Raw genomic sequence first — 25,166 nt, 5'->3', positions numbered from 1 at the left:
TTTTGGCTTCGGTTTTTATTTAAATATGGAGATGGTTTTGGAAATGTTGACTATAATTGTACGAATGGTGCTTGAATATAGTTGAAATTCTGAAATTTGATATTGAGATTATGTGATTATCTAGAAGTACTAAATTTTACAAAATACGGTATTTAGTGGATTTTAAGTACTGAAATCTCGACATTCCATAATGCTGTCTCTGTTGGATTCTGGTTTTAAGTTCCATTGGTGTTTTTGAAAATGCGTACTATAATTTTTCGAAAAGAAGTAAATGATACCATTTTTGGATCTCTGTTGGTTTCTAGGATGGAGAGATGTGGATTGTTTTGGATATGCGTTACAAAATTTTGTTGTAAGTGAAAGGACAATGCTGATTTTCTAATATTTGATATTGAGATCACTATTGGTTTCTAGGGATTACATATGTAGACGTTGAAGAAGTACAACAAGATTCTATTATTCGTCAAAAAAAAAAAAAAAAAAAAAAACTGAATTACAAACAAGGTGAGCTAAAAAACTGCAACAAAGTCAAACGCCATAATTTTTACATTTTTATACCCTACAACACTATGTGTTGGGGGTATTATAAGTTTGATTGGGCCAAAAATTATGTAACACCTCGAAATATTGGTTTCCCACATAGGACAGCATATATGGATCTTCCTATCTCGCCGAACTGAGTCGATCTAGCTATGTATGTCCGTCCGTCCGTCTGTCCGTCTGTCCATGTTAATTTGTAATCACTCTGCAGGTCGCAATTATGGTCCGATCTTCACGAAATTTAGAATGGAGGTCGGGCTAGGGCCAGAATAGAACCCTATTTCTTTCAGCAACTCAAGAATATAAAGTGGTTAACATTTTAGTAAAACGTCCGCTATCACTTCGGAAGAATTTCAACAGTACCCTAAAGAGGCCGAGCTGTAAAATTTTTTCTCTAAGTTGAGTTACTACTTTAGACATGTACCAAAGTATATAAAGAAAAGAGTAACAAGTAAAAGGCTGTATGTTCGGCCAAGACGAACCTTGAATACCCTCCAACATTTGGAACGAATTTTGAAATTTTCAAAAAATAAAAACCGTTACAAATACGACGATAATATTCAAATGCGAAGCTTAAAAAAAATCGGTGGATAATGTGGCTAAAATCATCCAAATACCGGGTATAGGAAAGTACCATTATATGGGGCCATACCAAACCGTAGACCTGCACAGACAATTCTGTGTCATACGCTGTAGTATCCACGACGAACTTCAAATACCAAATTTGAAACAATTCCGGTGAATAATGTCGCTAAAATCATCAAAATATCGAATATCGGGAGTTACCGTTAAATGAGGCTATACGAAAACGTGGACCTGCACAGACAAATTATCTGTCATAGACTGTAGTATACATTACGAACTTCAAATACCAAATTTTAAACAATTCCGGTGAATAAAGTCGCTAAAATTATCAAAATACCGGATATAGGGAGTTACCATTATATGGAGGCCCTACCAAAACGTTGCCCTGCACAGACAATTTTCTGTCATAGACTGTAGTATTCATTACGAACTTCAAATACCAAATTTGAAACAATTCCACTGAAAAATGTCGTTAAAATCATCAAAATACCGTATATCGGGAGGTACAGTTATATGAGGGCTATACGAAGACATGGACCTGCGCTGACAATTTTCTGTCACAGGCTGTAGTATCCGTTACGAACTTCAAATACTAAATTCAAAACAATTCCGCTACGTGTACCAAAAGTACCAAAATGCACTAAATTGGTACCCTTCAGTGGTATGTGAATGGATAGTGGTAAAATCTTCGGTATGAGAATCAATTCTAGGAAATTGTGTTGATGTAAGGAAGTGGTTTTGGAAATGTGTGCTAAGTGTAAGAAATGGAAACAATTCGGTTGGTGAAAGCGTTCCTTTCCTGGATATATGGGGGTGGTTTCGAAAATGTGAACTAACATAAAAGTGTGAAATTTGACATTTATATAACTTTTGGTATCTGGGATTGCGATATGATGGCGGTTTTGGAAATGTGTACTATACTTGTACGAAAGGTACTTAATAGTACTAAATTTGGTATTGGGTAAAGGAATAGAGCTAAAATCCTGATAGTTTGATATTAAGATCACTTTTGGCTTCGGTTTTTATTTAAATATGGAGATGGTTTTGGAAATGTTGACTATAATTGTACGAATGGTGCTTGAATATAGTTGAAATTCTGAAATTTGATATTGAGATTATGTGATTATCTAGAAGTACTAAATTTTACAAAATACGGTATTTAGTGGATTTTAAGTACTGAAATCTCGACATTCCATAATGCTGTCTCTGTTGGATTCTGGTTTTAAGTTCCATTGGTGTTTTTGAAAATGCGTACTATAATTTTTCGAAAAGAAGTAAATGATACCATTTTTGGATCTCTGTTGGTTTCTAGGATGGAGAGATGTGGATTGTTTTGGATATGCGTTACAAAATTTTGTTGTAAGTGAAAGGACAATGCTGATTTTCTAATATTTGATATTGAGATCACTATTGGTTTCTAGGGATTACATATGTAGACGTTGAAGAAGTACAACAAGATTCAATTATTCGTCAAAAAAAAAAAAAAAAAAAAAAAACTGAATTACAAACAAGGTGAGCTAAAAAACTGCAACAAAGTCAAACGCCATAATTTTTACATTTTTATACCCTACAACACTATGTGTTGGGGGTATTATAAGTTTGATTGGGCCAAAAATTATGTAACACCTCGAAATATTGGTTTCCCACATAGGACAGCATATATGGATCTTCCTATCTCGCCGAACTGAGTCGATCTAGCTATGTATGTCCGTCCGTCCGTCTGTCCGTCTGTCCATGTTAATTTGTAATCACTCTGCAGGTCGCAATTATGGTCCGATCTTCACGAAATTTAGAATGGAGGTCGGGCTAGGGCCAGAATAGAACCCTATTTCTTTTGGAGATGATCGCATAATATTTAGGGGTTGAAATGGACCAAAAACTGAAAAATTTCCTGATTTTACCGTTGCTCTGCAAGACGCAATTGTGGACCAATCGATGTGGAAGTTAGCATGGGGCTAGAGCTTAGGGCTGGGCAGAAGCCTTCCAATTTTGATGGTCATCGGGTAATATTTAGTGGGTGAAATAGACCACATCATTTGTGTTAAATAAAAGTCAAATTTTCCATTAAACCGCGAATATTTTTAATCCCGGCGAAATCACAAATAGACGGACAGGTCAATTCTGACTGTTACGTAGATGCCGATAGTAAATATATCGGATATATATAGCGAAATATGCACAATGTATATGTACAAAGGAAGGGGATGTTAGCTAGAATGCTTATATCTCAAGAATGGCTGGACCGATTTTGACAAATTTTGTCAATCCAGAATGCCCTCTTGACATAAAAGTATAAAATCTAAAAAAAAAATGCAAAAAATATGCTAATAATGATGTTTTTATAGATTTTGTGGTATTTTGTGACATTTTTTATTTTTTCATAAATTTTATCGCATGCAATTTTTTCATTTTGACTTATAATATTGAAGTGTATATTTTGTAATATTTTTTCACCTTACAACACATGTTTTGGTTATTATATACAGTCTGCAAATATCGTCCGATCCTCACGAAAATTATCACAAGGGTATGGTTGGGCTCGGAAGGGCTAGGCCTATTATTTTCAAAGATGTCCGCAATATATTAGGGGTTGAAATAGACCAACAACTAAAAATTTTCGTGATTTTGCAGCCGTTATAAAGGTCACAAATAGAATCCAAAGGACACGAAATCTCACTTTAAGTTAGAGTTTAGGACAGCGGGTATAATGGACCACTAATTTTGTGTGAAAAAAATACCAGCATTACTTTAGGGCGATATCCGAAATACACAAAAGGCGAACTTCTGGCGTTTTTATGCTGATTTCGTTGACGAATATAGCCAAATATCGTAGACAAGCAAATCATATAGATGAGTCTAAATTTGGAGATACGGAGGGGCTTCTTGCTTTTGGGGATGATTGCAAAATATTTAGGGGTTCAAATTAACCAAAAACAGAAATGTTTTTCCGATCACACAATTGAAGCCAATCGACACGCCTGTGAAGAGAGTTAAGAACAGGGAATGATTCTAGAATTTTGGATGACCATTGGATTATATTTAGCTGTAAAATGGACTACAACAACAAGTAACAGCCCGACTGTGTGCAGAAATATTAGGCAAATGTCCCAAGTCAAAATCCTAATTTCAAAAGCGAAATCTTCCACTATGGATTTGGACATAAAGGGGGCTTCTAACATATTGTAGTGTTGTAGGGTATAATATAGTCGGCCCCGCACGACTATAGCCTTTGCTTACTTGTTTTTTTTAATTTCATTGAATGGAAACAAGAAATGTTGGAAATAGCATCAACATTTTAGAATAAGTATAGATTTTTTCGAATTGGTCACATGCTGCCCGAATGTCGCCCTGTGGTATTTAGACCCATTCTCGGCGAAGCGCTTGCTTGAGGTGATCGACACTTTGGTATTTTTAGTGCGAACCTTGCTTTTTAAAATACTCCAGACGCAATAGTCCAACGGATTGGTATCCGGATATTTTGGTGGCCATTGTGAGCTGGAAATGAAGCGAGAAACCTCATTTTGTAACCATTCTTGGGTGGCGCGTGCTGAGTGCGATGGTGATGAGGCCTGTTGGAATGCCCAAGGTCTGCGGCAAAAATGTTTGCGTGCCCGAGACTTTAATACACCCTCCAGAATATTTTCGCGATAATATTTGCGTTTATTCTGATACCACGGTCGATTAATACGAGCGGAGAGCGACCATCGGCTGTTATGGCGACCCACACCATCACCATGACCGGCGCTTGAGTTCTGGTGGCCAACCGAAGGTGCACATTTTCTGCTGACCTCTTTGGCAAGTAAACATGATAATTTTGTTTGTTTACAAACTGCTCGACAACGAATGTTTGCTCATCGGAGAAAACCAAATTCGGCAGTTCACCAACTTCGGCCAAGCGAAGCAACTCTTTAGCTCTTTTGAGTCTATTTTCTTTCTGTTGCGGTGTAAGTTCTTGCACTTTTTGGAATTTCAATGGCTGTTATGGCGATCCACACCATCACCATGTCGGCGCTTGAGTTCTGGTGGCCAACCGAAGTTGCACATTTTCTGCTTACCTCTTTGGCAAGTAAACATGGTAATTTTGTTTGTTTACAAACTTCTGGACAACGAATTTTTTCTCCTGGGAAAAAACCAAATTCGACAGTTCACCACTTTCGGCCAAGCGAAGCAACTCTTTAGCTCTTTTGTGTCTATTTTCTTTCTGTTGCGGTGTAGATTCTTGCACTTTTTGGAATTTCAATGGCTTTACCCCGAGCTCATTTGTCAATATTTTCCGAATGGACTATTGCGATATGTTCAGCTTACAAGCCATTTTGGGCCACTGCGACACGGATTTCGATCAAGTCGCTTCTTTACTTTTCGAACCATTTCTGCTGATGTTGCTGTATTCTTCCGTCCCCTTCATTGACGTCGGGTTACTCTACCAAAAACCACTATCACGCTTGAATTCCATCACGAATGACTTTTGTTTTGAAAAAAATCTCACTAAAATGCTTTTGTACGCTTCTATACAATGTAATGAGATGTCACTGGAATAGGTTTAATAGCTGTCGGACGAGTGGCTTAGAAACGACAGCAGTCTGAAGTTTGTTGTTTCATCTCACCCTGTATAAATTGCGCATTTGGAGTACTAAGAAGGCCTAACACGAACTGTTGAAACGAGTTTAACATTTCTGGACATTTTTATTTGGGTGTATTAAAGCTTTTGTTCGTGAGCTCTCTCAAAATATTATTGATCATAACATGGCTTAAACAATTCTCGCAGTAAATAGCAAAATAACAAGAAACAAAAGCTACTGGTCTTTAGCTCCGTAAAAGCTCAAACACACGCTTAATGAATGGTCGTTGTAGAAGAGGCGGGTGCGAATAAAAAAAAACAACATAAAATCACAACTGAAGCTTATACAAATATTATGAGGAACCAGTTTGGTAAAAAACAGCTTCGTGAATGCTCGAAGCAAAACAAACAATACGAATGGAAGAAATGGAAAAATAATAATTCGCAACTGAAACAAACAAGATAGAGTGCCCACCGCACCGCCAACAAAACTGGCCCCAAACTGACAGAACCAATGAATGAGAGAATTGTGCAAAAGCTTTAACGAAAAGCCAAACACAAATGGCAAGTGCCAAGATCTGCAAAATCTCAGCTAACATAAATGAGCGAAAATACTAAGCGAACGGTTAGATAGCGCGGAGATTTGAAGAATATTTAATAAGAAATTAAAATTATATAAAAATTAGTTAAGAAACCCAAAAAAGAAAAAAAAATCAAAAACAAAAATACAAACAAAAAAGAAAAACCAAAAATACAAAAAAACAACAACTACAGCAATAAATTAACGAGCAAAGCGAAATTCAATAAAAAATCAATACCAAAATAAAATCAAAGAAGATTTTAGCCAACAGAAATATTCAAAACAAACGAAAAAATTATCTCATACCAAAAAGGCAAACAAACAAAGCGCGTGTGACAAAGACGCATGCGTTTATGGATACTACAAATGCTTCACTAGATTTTTGTGGTATTTTGGAGTATTTTGCCAAAAAATATAATTGATAAATTCAGATTATTTTTACTGCAATTAAAATTGATTAGAAACTTAATTGTATCATTTTTGTGTGAAAAGTGGCTCAACCAAAAAGAACCTGACATATTTTTGTTCCAAAACATAAGTGAAGCTGAACATATGCACACACTTTTACAACTACTAAACATTGCGCATGCGTCTGGTCATGCTAATTTGATGTCTACATATGCTCAAGACAACATCTAATTAGCCTAACCCACTCGAAGTAGACAATGTCAAAGATGCTGCATATATCAGCTTTGACGATGATAATCAAGATGCTGATGCCATGTTTCTAATAGTTTCCAGCATACAATGAATGAAGATAACAATGCACACCTCCATAGCACCTGTTGTCTAATTTCTTCTCCCAACGTCTGCTAAGAATTCCCACTGTGTGATCTCATAAGCAAATGTAGACAACAATCAATTCAACTGCCGCTGCCGTCACAACTCTCGAGCATCACCAGTACCAGCCAGTCAAACCGCCAGCCAGCCAGCCACAATTAACATTCATAAGCACTTAGATTCTGATCCCCTTTGGTTAAATGATTTATATGCCTACTCCGTCGTACAGCACCCCTCCATCCACAGTCCATCCAGTGATGATAAATCAGACAATCAGCCAGTCGTCTCGTCTGAAAGTCTAGGAAAATCTAGTTTTTGTTTTCTTTTTCTATGAAAACTGGTCGATTTGTTTTTCTTCACACATTTCAATACGATAGAAAACGAATTGCTTTCGCGCAGGCGCAGGCGCATTCGCCACTCAAACAGATTACAACCATAGCACGTCAACCGAGTTAGCAAAACAAAAACGAAAATCTAGTGCAAGAACTTGGCCAATAAAAAAGAAGACGAAGAAACGACATCAACGGCGCATCATACATACCAGCTCATCTTTGGTATTGAGGTCCATTACCAGATATTTGAAATTCCCTTTTGTGGTCTGAATGGAAAACGGCGAGAAAATGTTCTCTTTTACAGCAACTGCTTCGAATTCTTCTTTAAAGGTAAGTAATCAGATACAATTTCTGTCTTACAACAACAGCATGTGTCAAATGAATGAATATAACGAATTTATGTAGTTACAAATTTATAAATAAATAATTTAAAACAAAGCGCTAAATTGGGTTGGATTAATGTCCAGATTAATCCAGGTTCATCGTACCATTTATGATCGTTATTGATTGCGTTCTACGGGTTTAGAACGAATGAAATGTTAAATTGGATGGATCAAACATGTAAAATATATATCTTCATCAATTTTCACTAAATTTGTAGGAGGTATTTATACCCTACAACACTATGTGTTGGGGGTATTATAAGTTTGATTGGGCCAGAATTTATGTAACACCTCGAAATATTGGTTTTCCATATAGGAAAGTATATATGGATCTTTCTAGCTCGCCGAGCTGAGTCGATCTAGCTATGTATGTCCGTCCGTCCGTCTGTCCATGTTAATTTGTAATCACGCTACAGGTCGCAATTATGGCCCGATCCTTACCAAATTTTGCACGAAGGTGGGTTAGGGTCAGAATAGAACCCTATTTCTTTTGGAGATGATCGCCAAATGTTTAGGGGTTGAAATGGACCAAATACTGAAAAAATGTCGGATTTGCAGTAGCTATCCAGGTCTCAATTATAGACCAACCGACGGAATTTCGCATGTAGCTAGAGTTTAGGGCGGGGAAGAAGTCTACCAATTTGGGTGGTCATCGGATAATATTTAGCGGGTAAAATAGACCATATCTTTTGTGTTGAAAAAATTTAAAATTTTTCATTAAACCGTGAATATTTTAAATCCCGACGAAATCACTAAGCCATCACAAGGTTACTTCTGACCTTTACATTGATGTTAACATCCAACAAATCGGATATATAGCAAAATATGTGCGATATATATGTCTATCAAAGAAGAAGCATATCTTTTAAAGATCTCTTATATGTCGAGAACGGCTGAACTGATTTCGACAGTTCTCATTAATTCAGAATGGTCTCTTGGCAGGAAAGAAAAAACATCTAACAAAATCGCATAAAAAGATGAAAATATTGATTTTGTAAAATTTTCTCATATTTTTTCAATTTTGTCATTTTTTGGTATATTTTCATTTTGAATTAAACATTTGGTAATATTTCTACAGCTAACAAAACTAAGTAGTTAGGATATCAGGATATCATATACAGATCGCATTTATGGCCCGATCCTTACGAAATTTTGCATGGGGATAAGATGAGGGTCAGAATAGAAGCCTACTCTTTTTGGAGATGATCGCCATATATTTAGGGGTTGAAATGGACCAAAAAACTGCAAAATTGTCGGTAGGTCGTAATTATCGCCCGGTCCTCACGCACATTTCGGATGGCCATCTAAAAATATTCAATGTGTGAAATAGTTTCCCAACTTTTGTAGACAAAATACGAAAATGTCCATTCCAGAGACTTTTTGGAGAATTCACAAATAAAGGAAAGACGCATTTCTGACTATTTCGTTAACGCTGATTCCGTTGAAGAATATAGTCAAATGTCTGTATCTCATATAGATGCGTTTCAGTCAAAAACAAATAATAAATGTTAATCTTTTGCCACTTCTGAGAGATTATAGGTTTTGGGAAATATTGGTTCCAGATCTAGGAAGACCATTTACGTGCAACATCTACCAATAAATTGGAAATGAGCAAATTAGTTTAAGTTGCTATTATTCGAAAATTAGAGAACGAAACCTGATGGTTTTCTTTTACTATTTGTCACACTATCTTGTGGAATTCTGTCGAGTATTTCGCCTAATAAACTGTATGGTTTATTATAGTGTTGTAGGGTATTCAACAGGGTATGAATATGTAGCTATAGCTACATCTGAACATTCGGCTAAAGTCGGTACAATGAACACAATGAACTTGAAGTCGGGCGAGGATATATTAAAGCGAAATATCCAAATTTGAACCGATCTCGACAGAATTTGCTAATGGTATATCAAATATTGTACCGAAAATCTTTGTTATGGAGTACATATTCCTGGCTTTGGGGGACAAAAATATTAAAACGGAATACATATGATATCTATAGCTTTTAAACAAACTTCATTATCCAAACTTGGTTCATGGTAATATAATTATAAAACTTAGATCCACTCTTTCTGGAACCTTCCATACAAAAAATTTTAAAAGAAAAAAAATAATAAAGCTTATATAACAAGACAGGATCATTCAATGTTGTCCAAACTTTGCCAATTTTAATCTTTTTATCATCTCAGGTCAGAAAATAACTCCATAAAATGCTTAAAATTGTAAATACTTATAACTCGTATGATGTATGAAATAAAAGTTCAATTGTCCTCAAATTCGCATGTCTCAATATTCCTACTTACCCAAGATATGAAATAAAAAACAACGGACCACTCCCCCTGTTACCTTTCCAACAATGGGTCAAAAGTTAAAGTAATTATAACTCTTATAAAAGGCGAATTGAGCATCCAATTCCTTTCAAACTCGTCACAACCCAATATTTCTACAACATAAAGTGTGAATATGTAATATACGGGACCACTCCTTCTGGCACCTCCCCACAAAAGGGGCCAACATTTGAATAAATAACCCTCATAAAACGCGAAATAAGAATCCGATTCTTCTAAATTTCACAAATTCCGATATTTCTACTAAGACAAAACCTATTTTTTGATATCGGCCTACTACTTCTGGCACCACCTGCTCACACACAATTCAGGTATAAAATTCGAATAGTATTAGACCAATGAAAACAAAAAAAAAACTGAAAAAAGTCAAACGCCACAATTTTTAAATTTTTTTATTTTTTTTTTTTATTAAATGAAAGCAAAAAATGTCGGAAATAGCATTAAATTTTAGAATAAGTTTAGATTTTTCCAATTTGGTCACAACGGCCAATAACACCGTCGGCCCATTCCCGTCGAAGCGCTTGTTTAATAGTCCAAATGATTGGTATCAAGAGATTTTGGTGGTCATTCTGCGCTGAATATGAATATACGGGAGGAACCTCATATCGTAACCATTCTTGGGTGGCGCGTGCTGAGTGCGATGGTACTGCGGCCAAAATGTTTGCATGCCCAAGACGTCAATACACCCTCCAGAATATTTTCGCGATAATATTCGACATTTATTCTGGTGCCACGGTCGATTAATACGTGCGGAGAGCGACCATCGGCTTTTATGGCGGCCCACACCATCACCATGGCCGAGTTCTTGAGTTCTGGTGGCCAACCGAAGGTGCACATTTTCAGCTGACCTCTTTGGCAAGTAAACACGATAAATTTGTTTGTTTACAAACTGCTGGACAACGAATATTTTCTCATCGGAGAAAACCAAATTCGGCAGCTAAAGTGTTGCTTCGCTTGGCCGAAAGTGGTGGGCCAAGCGAAGCAACACTTTAGCTCTTTTGAGTCTATTTTCTTTCTGTTGCAGTGTAAGTTCTTGCACTTTTGGAAATTTCAATGGATTTACCCCGAGCTAATTTTTCAATAATTGCCGAATGGAATATTGCGATATAGTAAGCTCACGAGTCATTTTTCTGGAAAATTCTCACCGAAATGTTTTTGTACGCTTGTAAACAATATAATGAGCTATCACTGGAATAATTTTAACAGCTGTCGGACTTAGTGGCTTAGAAATGACAACAGTCTGAAGTTTGTTGCAGGTTTTTTATATCACCCTGTACAAGTTAGCTTGTCTCTCAAAATAACTCAATACTGTTATTTTGAAGTATAAGCTGTTATTGTCGTATATATAGCAACGATTAATTTGCTTTGAAAACACATAAACAGCCATGCACTTTAGTTCAGTTCAGAGACTCAACTGAATTGAGTAGTAATTGCTATTAATCTTCTATCAGAAAGTACCCTAGCCTGTACCTCCGTTTTTTTTTTTGCAAAATTGCAAAAATCACCAAGTAGTTGGCTTGTAAGGTATATTGTAGCACACTTAACTACTTACAAAACATCACATTAACACCTTCTTTTAACATAGATATGTCATAGGAATTAAGTACTTAGCAAACTAGCGCAATTTTTATTCTGTTTCCCACCGAAAATAACACTTTATAAAGTATATAATTTATTTTCTTTACTTTACACTGGTGAAATTATATCACGACAGTTCCTCTTCGAAATGGTGATCTCCTCATTGATACCAGCCAGTACTACGTCCATTATTTGTTGTTCATTGATTATATTCCGTATTTTGACGACTTAGATTACATTTTCTAACAGAATTATTTATAATTTGGTTCATCGATTTTATAATGAGTCCGAACTCTGGTGGAAAAACATTGTCTATATAGTTCCATGTTGTTTAAAATTCGGTACTTAGGGCTCCTGTGACAGATATTGCATATATAGCTTCACTTTCTGTTATAGACAACGCCCCCCCTTTATTTGGTATTCTAATGATGATAGCCATAATTTTCAGGGGAATCATTTCTTCGCTTGGCCGAAAGTGGTGGGCCAAGCGAAGCAACACTTTAGCTCTTTTGAGTCTATTTTCTTTCTGTTGCAGTGTAAGTTCTTGCACTTTTGGAAATTTCAATGGATTTACCCCGAGCTAATTTTTCAATAATTGCCGAATGGAATATTGCGATATAGTAAGCTCACGAGTCATTTTTCTGGAAAATTCTCACCGAAATGTTTTTGTACGCTTGTAAACAATATAATGAGCTATCACTGGAATAATTTTAACAGCTGTCGGACTTAGTGGCTTAGAAATGACAACAGTCTGAAGTTTGTTGCAGGTTTTTTATATCACCCTGTACAAGTTAGCTTGTCTCTCAAAATAACTCAATACTGTTATTTTGAAGTATAAGCTGTTATTGTCGTATATATAGCAACGATTAATTTGCTTTGAAAACACATAAACAGCCATGCACTTTAGTTCAGTTCAGAGACTCAACTGAATTGAGTAGTAATTGCTATTAATCTTCTATCAGAAAGTACCCTAGCCTGTACCTCCGTTTTTTTTTTTGCAAAATTGCAAAAATCACCAAGTAGTTGGCTTGTAAGGTATATTGTAGCACACTTAACTACTTACAAAACATCACATTAACACCTTCTTTTAACATAGATATGTCATAGGAATTAAGTACTTAGCAAACTAGCGCAATTTTTATTCTGTTTCCCACCGAAAATAACACTTTATAAAGTATATAATTTATTTTCTTTACTTTACACTGGTGAAATTATATCACGACAGTTCCTCTTCGAAATGGTGATCTCCTCATTGATACCAGCCAGTACTACGTCCATTATTTGTTGTTCATTGATTATATTCCGTATTTTGACGACTTAGATTACATTTTCTAACAGAATTATTTATAATTTGGTTCATCGATTTTATAATGAGTCCGAACTCTGGTGGAAAAACATTGTCTATATAGTTCCATGTTGTTTAAAATTCGGTACTTAGGGCTCCTGTGACAGATATTGCATATATAGCTTCACTTTCTGTTATAGACAACGCCCCCCCTTTATTTGGTATTCTAATGATGATAGCCATAATTTTCAGGGGAATCATTTAAAATTCGGTATGTGGAGTAATCATTTTTGACTTCTGTGACACAGAACTTCTGGAATAGGCTCATTATTTATTTTATCATTCATGTTGGGATTATAGCCGCATTCCTAAGCAGATCTTTTTTAATTTTACTCTTTAACAATCATTTTAGCAGGAAACTGAGTAGTGGATATAAAAGAGAAACTGATAGACTAATTTTAAGTATATGAAGCATAACTTAGTTTTGTCAGTTACCAAGGTTTCATGCTCGGTCTAGGACATTTTTAATAAAAACTATTACCCACATTTTCATGCGACATAACATTGGAAATCTCTATCAAGATAAAAAGTTGTCATACGTAGCGACAACAATTTCATGGTGATGATCTTGAGGTATAAAATTCGAAAAGTATTCGACAAGTGAATCAAAACTGACTCTTTATTAGTTGAATATTATTTTATCGAAATTTTTCTACCCTCCACCATAGCATGGATGGTATATTAAGTATGTCATTCCGTTTGTAACACCTTGAAATAGAGTGATTCCTCTGTGGAAATCACTCTAGCTTCCGAACGAAATGAAGTAGGTTGATACAATTTTACTCAAATGTGTATTATGTCTGCAGGACTTTTGGTTTTGAAAATGGGTAATGTAGGTCCACGTCTTCTTATAGCCCCCCATAATGGTACCTCCCTTTTTTCGGTATTTTGGTGATTAAAGCGACGTTATTCACCGGAATTGTTTCAAATTTGGTATTTGAAAGTCGCAACGGATACTGCAGCCTATGACAGAAAGTTGTCTGTGCAGGTTCACGTTTTCATATAGCCCCTATATGACGATACTCCGATATTCGGTACTTTGATGATTTTAGCGACATTTCACCGAAATTTTTAACTTGTTAATATACAAACCGGTAGTAGGCGTGATCAAATTTAATATTATTAATATTATACATATGTTTAAGATAAACAAATTAAAAAACATTAATTTCGGCCGTTCCAAACTTTTAATACCCTCCACCTTAGGGTAAAGGAAACATTAGAAGAAATGTTGCAAAAACCATTAAAATGCCGAATATCGGGAGGTGCCGTTATATAGGGCTATACCAAATCGTGGACCTACACATGCAATGTTTCGCCAAAGGAGCTAGAACCCATTATGACCTACAAATACCAATTTTCAGACAAATGTGGTAAAAACCATCAAAATACCGAATATCGGGAGGTACCGTTATATGGGGGCTATACCAAAACGTGGACCTATAAATACAATGACTCGTCACACGAACTGGGACCCATTATGATCTACAACTACAAATTTTTAGACATATCGGTGAAGAAATGTGTCAAAAATAATAAAAATGCCGAATATTGGGAGGTACCTTTATATGGGGACTATACCAAAACGTGGACCTATACATACAATGTTTCGCCACACGAACTAGGACCCATTCTGGACCACAAATATCATTTTCAAGACAAATCAGTGAAAAAAAATATGGTAAAAACCATCAAAATACCGAATATCGGGAGGTACCGTTGTATGGGGGCTATACCAAAACGTGGAACTATACATGCAATGTTTTGCCACACAACAGGGTCTCGTTATGACCTACAAATACCAATTTTCAGACAAATCCGTGAAAAATATGGGGAGGTACCGTTATATAGGGACTATACCAGAACGTGGACCGATATATCTCATTTTCAATACCAACCATCCTAGACACAATAAAAATTGCTCTGCTAAATTTTGACGCTCTACGTGAAATAATGTGGGCTATATCGTGATTTCAAAAGACAAACGAACATCGTTAAATCGACTTAGAAGTTTATGCTGATTATGAATATATATACTTTATGGGGTCTACGGCGAATATTAAGGGGTGTTACAAACAAAATGACAAAGTTAATATACCCTACTTTCCAAGGTGGAGGGTATAAATATGGATTAAAAGAAGTATATAAACATAAATCTTTCTTAAGTTTATACATCGAGAGAGTCCAAATCGTAAAAATGGATCTTTGATGGGTGAAAATAAGAATCTTCTTCTATGGCAATGTTTTTCTATCTTCTTTCCAAGTTATATAAAATTATATATTTTCTTACAAAATTGGGCCTATCATATGATTTATGCAGGTGGCAAATTTATTTCTACTATTTAAATGCATAGGGCCTTTATAAGACGTTTACATTGGGTTTTTGTGTAAAGTAAATCGTACCAACTATGATTGTCACTGTGTGAGCATTACGTCTTTATAGCGATTGAACCCCGATATCGAATTAATTAATATATGGATACACTATATTGATTTGAATCGATTTCCTCTACATTTGATGTAGTGATTTTTTTTTTTTCTACCCTATTTGATCTCTGGCAACAACTATCACTGTGATAGAGGTGATATTATTATAAAACAGTGCCTCTCCTTCAAATACAGGTGTAATTCAAAAACTCTTTACTGTTTCCTTTATATGTACATACATATGTACTTGTTTATGGCGGTAACTTTGTTTTCATTTCGATTGTGAAAATCAAACATACTTACTTATATGGTAAGGTGCAGAAAAGCAACAACAACAATAGCAACTCTAAACTAGTGCCTACAACTAAATGGCTGATTGTTCTAATTATCCATTTTCTCTTGTAGAAATTAATTCTCAAAACGCAATTAATTTCTTTAGAGCAATTTCTGCAACTTCTTCTTTTGTGTTTTACTTTTTTTCTCTTCTCCAACCAAGAATGTAGTTCATTCGACTCGTTCTTGTTGGAATATTTTGATATTTCTTTTGGTATTTAATCTCATTTTTGCTTTTTATTAGAAATGCGATCACATTTTAGTACAGACAAACAATTTAATTCTAACAAAGTTCTTCTCCGTTTCCCTCGTCACAGTGCTTTAATGAGAGTGGATGTGAGTGTGTCAACGTATTTATGTAGCGATAACCCCATACTAGACGCGCCTTAATGTTATCATCACAGTGATTTGGTGTTTGTTAGCAGGCGAGATGGTGACTTTTTCACCAGTGAGTGGAACACAATTTTAAAATTGTCATATTATTTGAATACAATGTTTTTAAGTGAATCGTTAAATGTATTTTTATTTAAATTTGAACAATAAACGGCTACTGTTCGAGTCTTTGTTGTCAACAAGTTTTTTTTTTTGTTTGTTGTTCGATCGAAAGGCTTATCATTATACGTTTATTGAAATGAGATTAAGTACTGAAGAAAATGTTTACTGAATAATTAGATTTGATGTTATATTTTTTTTGAAATTGTAGATAATTTCTATAAGTATATTTGTATTATCTGGAAACAGGTCTAAATTTTGTAGTTACTTTTTATTTTTTTTTTTTTTTTTTGTATCAAAAACTCGTTAATAACTCTTAAGGCTAAAATTAAAAATATTGGAAATAAATGCAATGTTAATTTGAATTTTAGTTTAACAAAAGAAGATAATAGTTGGGGTAATAATAAAAGTGGTATATGTTTCTACGCTTAAAACTACAGAACGACTTATGTGATTTTTATAATTCGCACAAACTCGAAATGGTATTTGGCAGAAAAAGATAAAACCTAAAAATTATGAAAATAAAAATGTCAAAAATTTTGCTCAGATGTGAAAAAGTCGCAATTATAGACCAATCGAAGCGGAAGAATGGGGCTAGAGCTTAGGCCTGAGCAGAAGCCTTCCAATTTTGATGGTCATCGGATAATTTTTAATGGGTGAAATAGACCATGGTATTTGTGTTAAATAAAAGTCAAAATTTCCATTAAACCGCGAATATTTTTAATAGCGGCGAAATCACAAATAGGCAAACAGGTCAATTCTGACCGTTACGTAGATGCCGATAGTAAATATATCGGAAATATATAGCGAAATATATACAATATGTATATACAAAGGAAAGGGATGATAGCTAGAATGCTTATATCTCAAGAATGGCTGGACCACTTTTGTCAATTCAGGATGCCCTCTTGGCATAAAAGAATAAAACCTAAAAAAATCGCATAAAAATGCCAATAATGATGTTAATATAGATTTTGTAGTATTTTGTGATATTTTTTTCATATTTTTTATCGTACGCGATTTTTTTCAGTTTGACTAATAATATTGGAGTGTCCATTTTGCAATATAAACAAGTAAAAAAGTATCGATCGGTTTTGCCGACAGATGTATACCCTCAGCCCTCTTCACCCTCTATGGAGTGGAGTTTGAAAGAATGGGTCAATATTGTTCATTTCGTATCGGACCTAAATAAATATAATATAAATATTATTATAGCAGATTGATAAATCAATTGTAAAGAATTGCTGAGTTGTTTCTCAATTTACGACAGATAAAAATATTGAAAATTGTGTCCTTTGTGGGTGAGGTACCAGCAGGTGTTCGCAGATATATAGCATCTTCACAACAGATCTGGTGTTAGCAAAAATGCTTGTATGTGTGAAATTTGAAGAGAGTTGGATACTTATTTCGCATTCTTTGAGCGTTATGTTTTTCAAAATTAGATTATTGCTTCCCTTTCTGAGCATAAAATAAATATATCTAAAATTTCGACCATTTGTGGGGAAGGTACTAGAAGAAGTGGACCGATATACTCCATCTTTACACCAGACCTTGGGCTAATAAAATTATTGGGATGTGTGAAATTTGAAGACAATCGGACTCTTACATCACATTTTATGAGAGTTGTAATTATTCAAAATTTTGACCATTTGTGGGGGAGGTACTTAAAGGAGTGAACCAATGTTGTCCATTTTCGCCCCAGACCTAGCACTGATGCAAATATTACAACTTGCAAAGTTGGAGCAAAATCGGATCATCGTTTACCTTTTTGTGCAAAAAATATGTATTTTTTAAAATTTCGACCATTTGTGGGGGAGGTACCAGAAGGAGTGGACGGATATATTCCATCTTAACACCAGAGCTTGGGTTAAAATAAATTTTGGGATGTCTGACATTTGGAGACATTCGGACTCTTCATCACATTTTATGAGAGTCTTCAAAATTTTGACCATTTGTGGGGGAGGTCCTTGAAGGAGTGAACCGATATTGTCCATTTTTACACCTAACGTAGAACTGATGCAAATATTAGGATTTGCAAAGTTGGAACAAAATCGGATTATCCTATCTCTTTCTGTGCAAAAAATATATTTTTCGCAGATTCCAACCTTTTGTGGGGGAGGTACCAGAAGGAGCGGACCGATATTGCCCATCTCCGAACTCGATCTAAGTTTGACAAAAATATTACGATTTACCAAGTTTGGACCAAATCGGATACTCCCTTCAAAAGTTATCGTACGCACCAGCCAGACAGACAGACGGACGGACGGACATCGCTAGATCGACTCCAAATATTCTGAAACGGATTTGGTACAAAGAGACCTAGGGTCTAAAACCGTTATTTCGACTAGGCACGTTATTTCGACTAGGACACGAAATCTCGAATGTTTAGGACTTTTGTGTGAAAAAATAAAAATACATTACGAAAAGGCGATATTTGAAATACACAAATGGCGAACTTCTGGGTTTTTTCTATGTTGATTTCGTTGACGAATATAGTCAAATATAGTAGACAAGAAAATCATATAGATGAGTCTAAATTTGGAGATACAGAGGCGCCTCTTGCTTTTGGAGATGATCGAAAAATATTATGGGGTTCAAATTAACCAAAAAAAAAAAGGAAAAAAATCCTGATCACAAAATTGAAGCCAATCGACACGCCTGAGTAGAGAGTTAAGTGCAAGGAAAAAAACTAGAATTTTGGATGATCATTGGATTATATTTACCTGTAGAATGGACCACAACCACTAACAGCACGACGGTGTGCGTATTTATTGGGCAAATGTCGCTGGTCAAAATGCTTAAGATAATATCTGGGCAGATCTCCGTGACATAATTTCAAAACCGAAACCTTCCACAATGGATTTGGACATAAGGGGGCTTCTAACATATTGTAGTGTTGTAGGGTATCACATGGTCGGCCATGCACGACTATTGCCTTTGCTTACTTGTTTTTTCATAATTTTTGTTGCATGGGATTTTTTCAATTTGAATTATAATATTGATGTGTATATTTTGTAATACCTTTTCACCTTAGAATACAGGTTGGGGTTATTATATACAGATTGCAGTTATGGTCCGATCCTCACGAAAATTTTCACGATCATAGGGTTAGGCTAAGAAGGGTTAGGCCTATTGTTTGCTGCAACATAACATGTGCATCATCTGCTTACCAGCAGATCGCAATATATTTGGGGATTAAAATGGACCAACAACTAAAAATGTTCTCGTTGCCGTTATAAAGGTCACAAATATAAATGGACACGAACTCTCGCATAAAATTAGAGTTTAGGACAGCGGGTAGAATGGACCACTACTTTTGTGTGAAAACAAGTAAAAAAACATTAAGTTCGGCCGGGCCAAACTTTTAATACCCTCCACCTTAGGGTAAAGAAACATTAGAAGAAACGTGGCAAAAACCATAAAAATGCCGAATATCAGGAGGTAGCATTATATGGGGGCTATACCAAATCGTGGACCTACACATGCAATTTCGCCAACGGAGCTAGAACCCATTATGACCTACATATACCAATTTTCAGACAAATACGTGAAAAGATATGGCAAAAATTATCAAATTACCGAATATCGGGAGGTACCGTTATATCGGGGCTATGACAAAACTTGGACCTATAATTACAATGACTCGCCGCACGAACTGGGACCTATATTATCTACAACTACCAAATTTTTAGACATATCCGTGAAGAAATATGTCAAAAATCGTCAAAATACCGAATATTGAGAGGTACCGTTATATGGGAACTATACCAAAACGTAGACCTATACATACAATGTTTCGCCACATGAACTAGGACCCATTATGACCCACATATACCAAATTTTAGACAAATCCTTGAAAAAATGTGGCAAAAATAATCAAAATACCTAATATTGGGAAGTACCTTTATATGAGGGCTATACCAAAACGTGGACCTATACATGAAATGTTTTGTCACACGTACAGGGACCCGTTATGACCTACAAATAACAATTTTCAGACAAATCCGTGAGAAAATGTGGCAATAACCATCAAAATACCGAATATCGGGAGGTACCGTTATACGGGGACTATACCAGAACGTGGACCGATATATCTCATTTTCAATACCAACCATCCTAGACACAATACAAATTGCTCTGCTAATAAATTGCAAATAATGTGGGCTGTATCGTGATTTCAACAGACAGACAGACGGACATCGTTAAATCGACTTAGAATTTTATGCTGATTATGAATATATATATACTTTATGGGGCCTACGACGAATATTTAAGGATGTTACAAACGGCATTTCCATTCTACCGAAACGCTGAAAATAACTTGCGGACGAAATCCAAAATACACAAAATACGAACTTCTGGCTTTGCTTTTGGAGATGATCGCAAAATATTTAGGGGATCAAATGAACTAAAAGCAGGAAATTTTTTGATCACACAATTGAAACCAATCGACACGGAATTTTGCATGAGAAGATAGTTCGAGACAGGGAAAAATTCTAGCATTTTGGATCACCACTGATTTATACTTAGGTGTAAAATGGACCACACCAACTAACAACACGACGAAGTGCATAAATATTGGGCAAATGTCCCTGGTCAAAAAGCTAAGCGTAATATCTAGGCAGTGCTCTATGACATAATTTGAAAAGCGAAATCTTCCAAATAACATTGACTATAAGACTAAAAGCCTTTCGATTGTGTAAGGCCCAACTAAAAAGGGAAAATTAAAATTCAAAAATATTCAAATTGCAACAATTTTTGAAGGGTTCCGCATTCCCAATGGTTTAGCTCGCATTTGCCCTAGCTAGAACCCACACTTTTTCAACACTTTTTATTTCGAAAAAAACTTTAAAACTTTAGAAAGTTCTTTTCTCAGTTAGAACTTTCATCGTTGCAGCCTTAAATAGATCATCGACCATCACTCGCATTGATATTACACTTATGTACATATTTCAAGCAACATTATTAGACAAGTTTTTCATTTCCAGACAATACAAAAACAATAATCTATGAATGAATGAAATATTTAAGTCAAGTCAGTGGTCGCCGCACATTAACAGCACTTAACGTTGTTTCTTTGATTTGTTTTCTTTTTGGTGGGGAAGAAGCCCCCGCCGAAGAAATGATGAAAAAAGTATTTATGTCATTGGAAAATATCATTTCCTTTTGAAACACATCATCATAAACTGTCGAGCTAGCATACGGACGGACGAGCAAATGACTGACTGGCTGACTGGATTTTGCACTAAACGAACGCACAACATCGTTCAACGTGAATGTATTCGAATAATTGCTTAAAGTGCCAGTATTTATTTTATTATGACCATATTGCATGGATTCCACCAACATCGAGTCAAGTCAAACAACAGTACAAAATGCTACTTAAATAATGAGGCAAACGCAGCGGGCCTCCACAGCATCTGTACCACAGCAATCTGAAAGGCGAAGAAGAAGTAAGAGGAGGAAGTGGGTAAAATACATCTGGCAGGCCGGTAAGCAGATGATGCACATGTTATGTTGCAGCAGCTACCTAAACATGACACACTCCGTCACATACATATCTACGCACATCAGGAACCCAACCATGCTCAGAAAAAAACTCACAGTGGGTTAGTAGTTACAATGAGATTGCATAGTTGACACTTTGCGTACGTACCGAACATCCAACATCAAACCAACAACAAATATGTAATCTCATTTAAGTTTAAAACGGCATTGCAAAGCTGGGAAGGTGAAGCTTGGTCGACATAAATGATACACAAATGTTACAATCCAACAAGAAGTAAGAAAACGGAGTCTCTGTGAACAAATGTTTTGTTTTCTGTGTTTAGTCTATATAGTAGTGAAATAATTGACTAACTGTTATAGAAGCAAAGCCTGGACAAAATGGCTAAAGCTTGAATCTAGAAACTTTGCATAAAAATCCGTGTTAGTGCGTAGGTGTGTGGTATGCCTGAGTTTTTAGAAATTCGTGCTAAAAGGGTACGAAAAGTACTAAACTGTACTAAAAATGTTAGAAGTTTCTATTAAACAAGTAAAAAAGCAGTAAGTTCGGCCGGGCCGAACTTTGAAAACCCTCCGCCATTTGGAAGGAATTAGAAAATTTTCAAAAATAAAATCCATTAAAAATTCTGTTTATAAAAACAACAATAAAGGGATAAAGCCTGACCATTTTGCAACAACAAAATACTACGGTATCCCGAAAAAACAAGCCACACTGTTCTATCTTTAAAATATCTAATGTCGGAAGGTGCTTTATGGGGGACTTACGATATTGTGGACCTATGTAGACAATTACCTTTTAGGGGTTAAAGTGCTCGCATCATCAAAACACCAAATATTGGGGGTACTGTTTAATAGGGGCCATACGATATCGTGGACCTATATAGATAATTCTCTTCCGAGGTATAAAGTACCCACAAAGTACTCTTTGTGCGGATTTTCAGACAACTCGGTTCAAAAATGTGGGTAAAATCATCAAAATTCCGAATATCGGGGGTACCGTTGTATGGGGGCTATACGATATCGTGGACCTATAAAGACAGTTGTCTATCAAGGGATAACGTAGATACAAGAAACTCCTTGTGTGGATTATCAGACAATTCGGTTGAAAAATGTGTCTAAAATCATCAAAATACCAAATATCGGGGGTTATCGTTATATGGGGGCTATACGATATCGTGGACCTATATAGATAATTCTCTTCCAAGGCAAAAAATACCTACAAGGAACTCCTTGTGTGGATTATCAGACAATTCCGTTGAAAATGTGGCTAAAGTCATCAAAATACCGAATATCGGGGGTACCGTTATATGGATGCTATACGATATCGTGAACCGATATAGCCCATCTTCGAACTTGACCTGCCTGCAGACAAAAGAGGGATATGTGCAAAATTTTAGCTTCCTATCTTAATTCGTTTAGACTGTAGCGTGATTACAACAGGCAGACAGACGGGCGGACATGGCTAAATCGTCTTAGAATTTTAAGCTGATCAAGAATATATATACTTTGTTGGGTCTAAAATGATTATTTCGATGAGTTACAAACGGAATGACGAACTTAATGTACCCTCCATACTATGCATGGTGGAGGGTATAAAAAACGGGATTAAATTGATTTGGTTCAATATGGTATTTGATGAACAGATAGTGTTTGAAATCTGAAATTTGGTACTATGGTCGCTGGTCATGTGTAGCCTGGACATATGGAGGTGGTTGTTGAAATGAATACTACAATTGTACGAAAATTACTGAAGGGTACTATATTCGGTATTGGTTAAAGGAATAGAGATACAATTCTGAAATTAAATATTTGTGTTTCATGTATGACGTATGTTTGGAAATACGTCCTAAATTTGTACGTAAAGTACTAAGTGGTATTAAATTTGGTAACGGGTGAAGGTATAGGCAGGAATCTTCAAATTTGATATTGAGGTTTCTGTTGATATCTGGAATTGAGATATGGAGGTGTTTGTGGAAATATGGGTTTAAAAATGCGTTGTGACTGTACGAAAAGTATGGTAATAAATTTCGGATTGGTTCTTAGGATAGAACAGCAACTCTACAATTTGAGAACTACGTTTGCAATTTCTTTCTATATCAAAAATCGGTTATCGTAGTATAACATACAGGGTGAGATGAAAAAAAAAACAGCAACCAACTTTCTCACATCTAAGCCACTAGTCCGACAGCTCTTAAAATTATTCCAGTGACAGCTCATTATATTGTTTACAAGCGTACAAAAGCATTTTGGTGAGAATTTTCCAGAAAAAAGTTATTCTTGATGGAATTCAATTATGATAGTGTGATTTCTTTATATTTGGCTGGAAAACCACAAGTGGCTATCGTTAGAGCACTCCAGCATTTAAATGTAAATATATCTTTTGTGTCGCGTACCATCGCCAGTTACTGTGATACTGGTAACGTAGCCCGACGTTAAGGAAGTGGACGTGAAGAAAATAGCAACATCAGCAGAAATGGTTCGAAAAGTAAAGAAGCGACTTGATCGAAACCCGCGTCGCAGTGGCCGAAAAATTCGGCAAATATTGAAAAATGAGCTCGGGTTAAACACATTGAAAGAAAGTGCAAGAACTCACGCCGCAACAGAAAGAAAATAGACTCAAAAGAGCTAAAGAGTTGCTTCGTTTGGCCGAAAGTGGTAAACTGCCGTATTTGGGTTTCTCAGTTGAAAAAAAAACTTTCGTTGTCCACTAGTTTGTAAACCAACAAAATTGCCAAAGAGGTCAGCTGAAAATGTGCACCAGAACTCAAGCGCCGGCCATGGTGATGGTGTGGACCGCCATAACAGCCGATGGTCGCTCTCTGCTTGTATTAATCGACAGTGGCATCAGAATAAATGCCGAGTATTATCGCGAAAATATTCTGGAGGGTGTATTGACGCCTTGGGCACGCACACATTTTGGCAGCAGACCTTGGACATTCCAACGGGACTCAGCACCACCGCACTCAGCACCCGCCACCCAACAAGAATGGTTACAAAATGAGGTTCCTCGCTTCTTTTCCAGCGCACAATGGCCATAAACATCTCCGGATACCAATCCGATGGACTATTGTGTCTGGAGTATTTTAGAAAGCAAACATCACCTCAAGCAAGCGCTTCGCCGGGAATGGGCCAAAATACCGCAGAGCAAAATTCAGGCAGCCCGTGACGGTTTGTTTGGCCGTTTTAAGGCCATAATTCGTGCCGAAGGTGACCAGTTCGAACAAATCTAAAGTTATTTTTAAATTTGATGCTATTTCCTATATTTTTGCTTGTATTCAATAAAATCTCAAAAAAAAATGTGGCGAAATTGTGGCGTTTGACTTTGTTGCAGTTTTTTTTTTTGTTATCTCACCCTGTATATATATATATTCTTGATCAGTAT

At 35.9% G+C, this 25,166-nt stretch overlaps 1 protein-coding gene across 1 annotated transcript in view; it reads left to right on the top strand.

The window, feature by feature from the left end:
* The first annotated feature begins 6,064 nt into the window (after nt 1–6,064).
* Nucleotides 6,065–25,166, top strand: part of LOC101888454 (DNA-binding protein D-ETS-4) — a 100,225-nt gene continuing 81,123 nt past the window's right edge. The window contains exon 1 of the mRNA XM_059126545.1: nt 6,065–7,705. Coding sequence (XP_058982528.1) covers nt 7,646–7,705 — 60 coding nt within the window. The 5' untranslated portion in view covers nt 6,065–7,645. The remainder of the gene's footprint in view (nt 7,706–25,166) is intronic.

Source organism: Musca domestica, unplaced genomic scaffold (genome assembly GCF_030504385.1).
Source record: "Musca domestica strain aabys unplaced genomic scaffold, Musca_domestica.polishedcontigs.V.1.1 395, whole genome shotgun sequence".
In the NCBI taxonomy this organism is placed as follows: Eukaryota; Metazoa; Arthropoda; class Insecta; order Diptera; family Muscidae; genus Musca; species Musca domestica.
The sequence above is the reverse complement of the archived record's forward strand: the minus strand, read 5'-3'. Positions and strand labels throughout refer to the sequence as shown.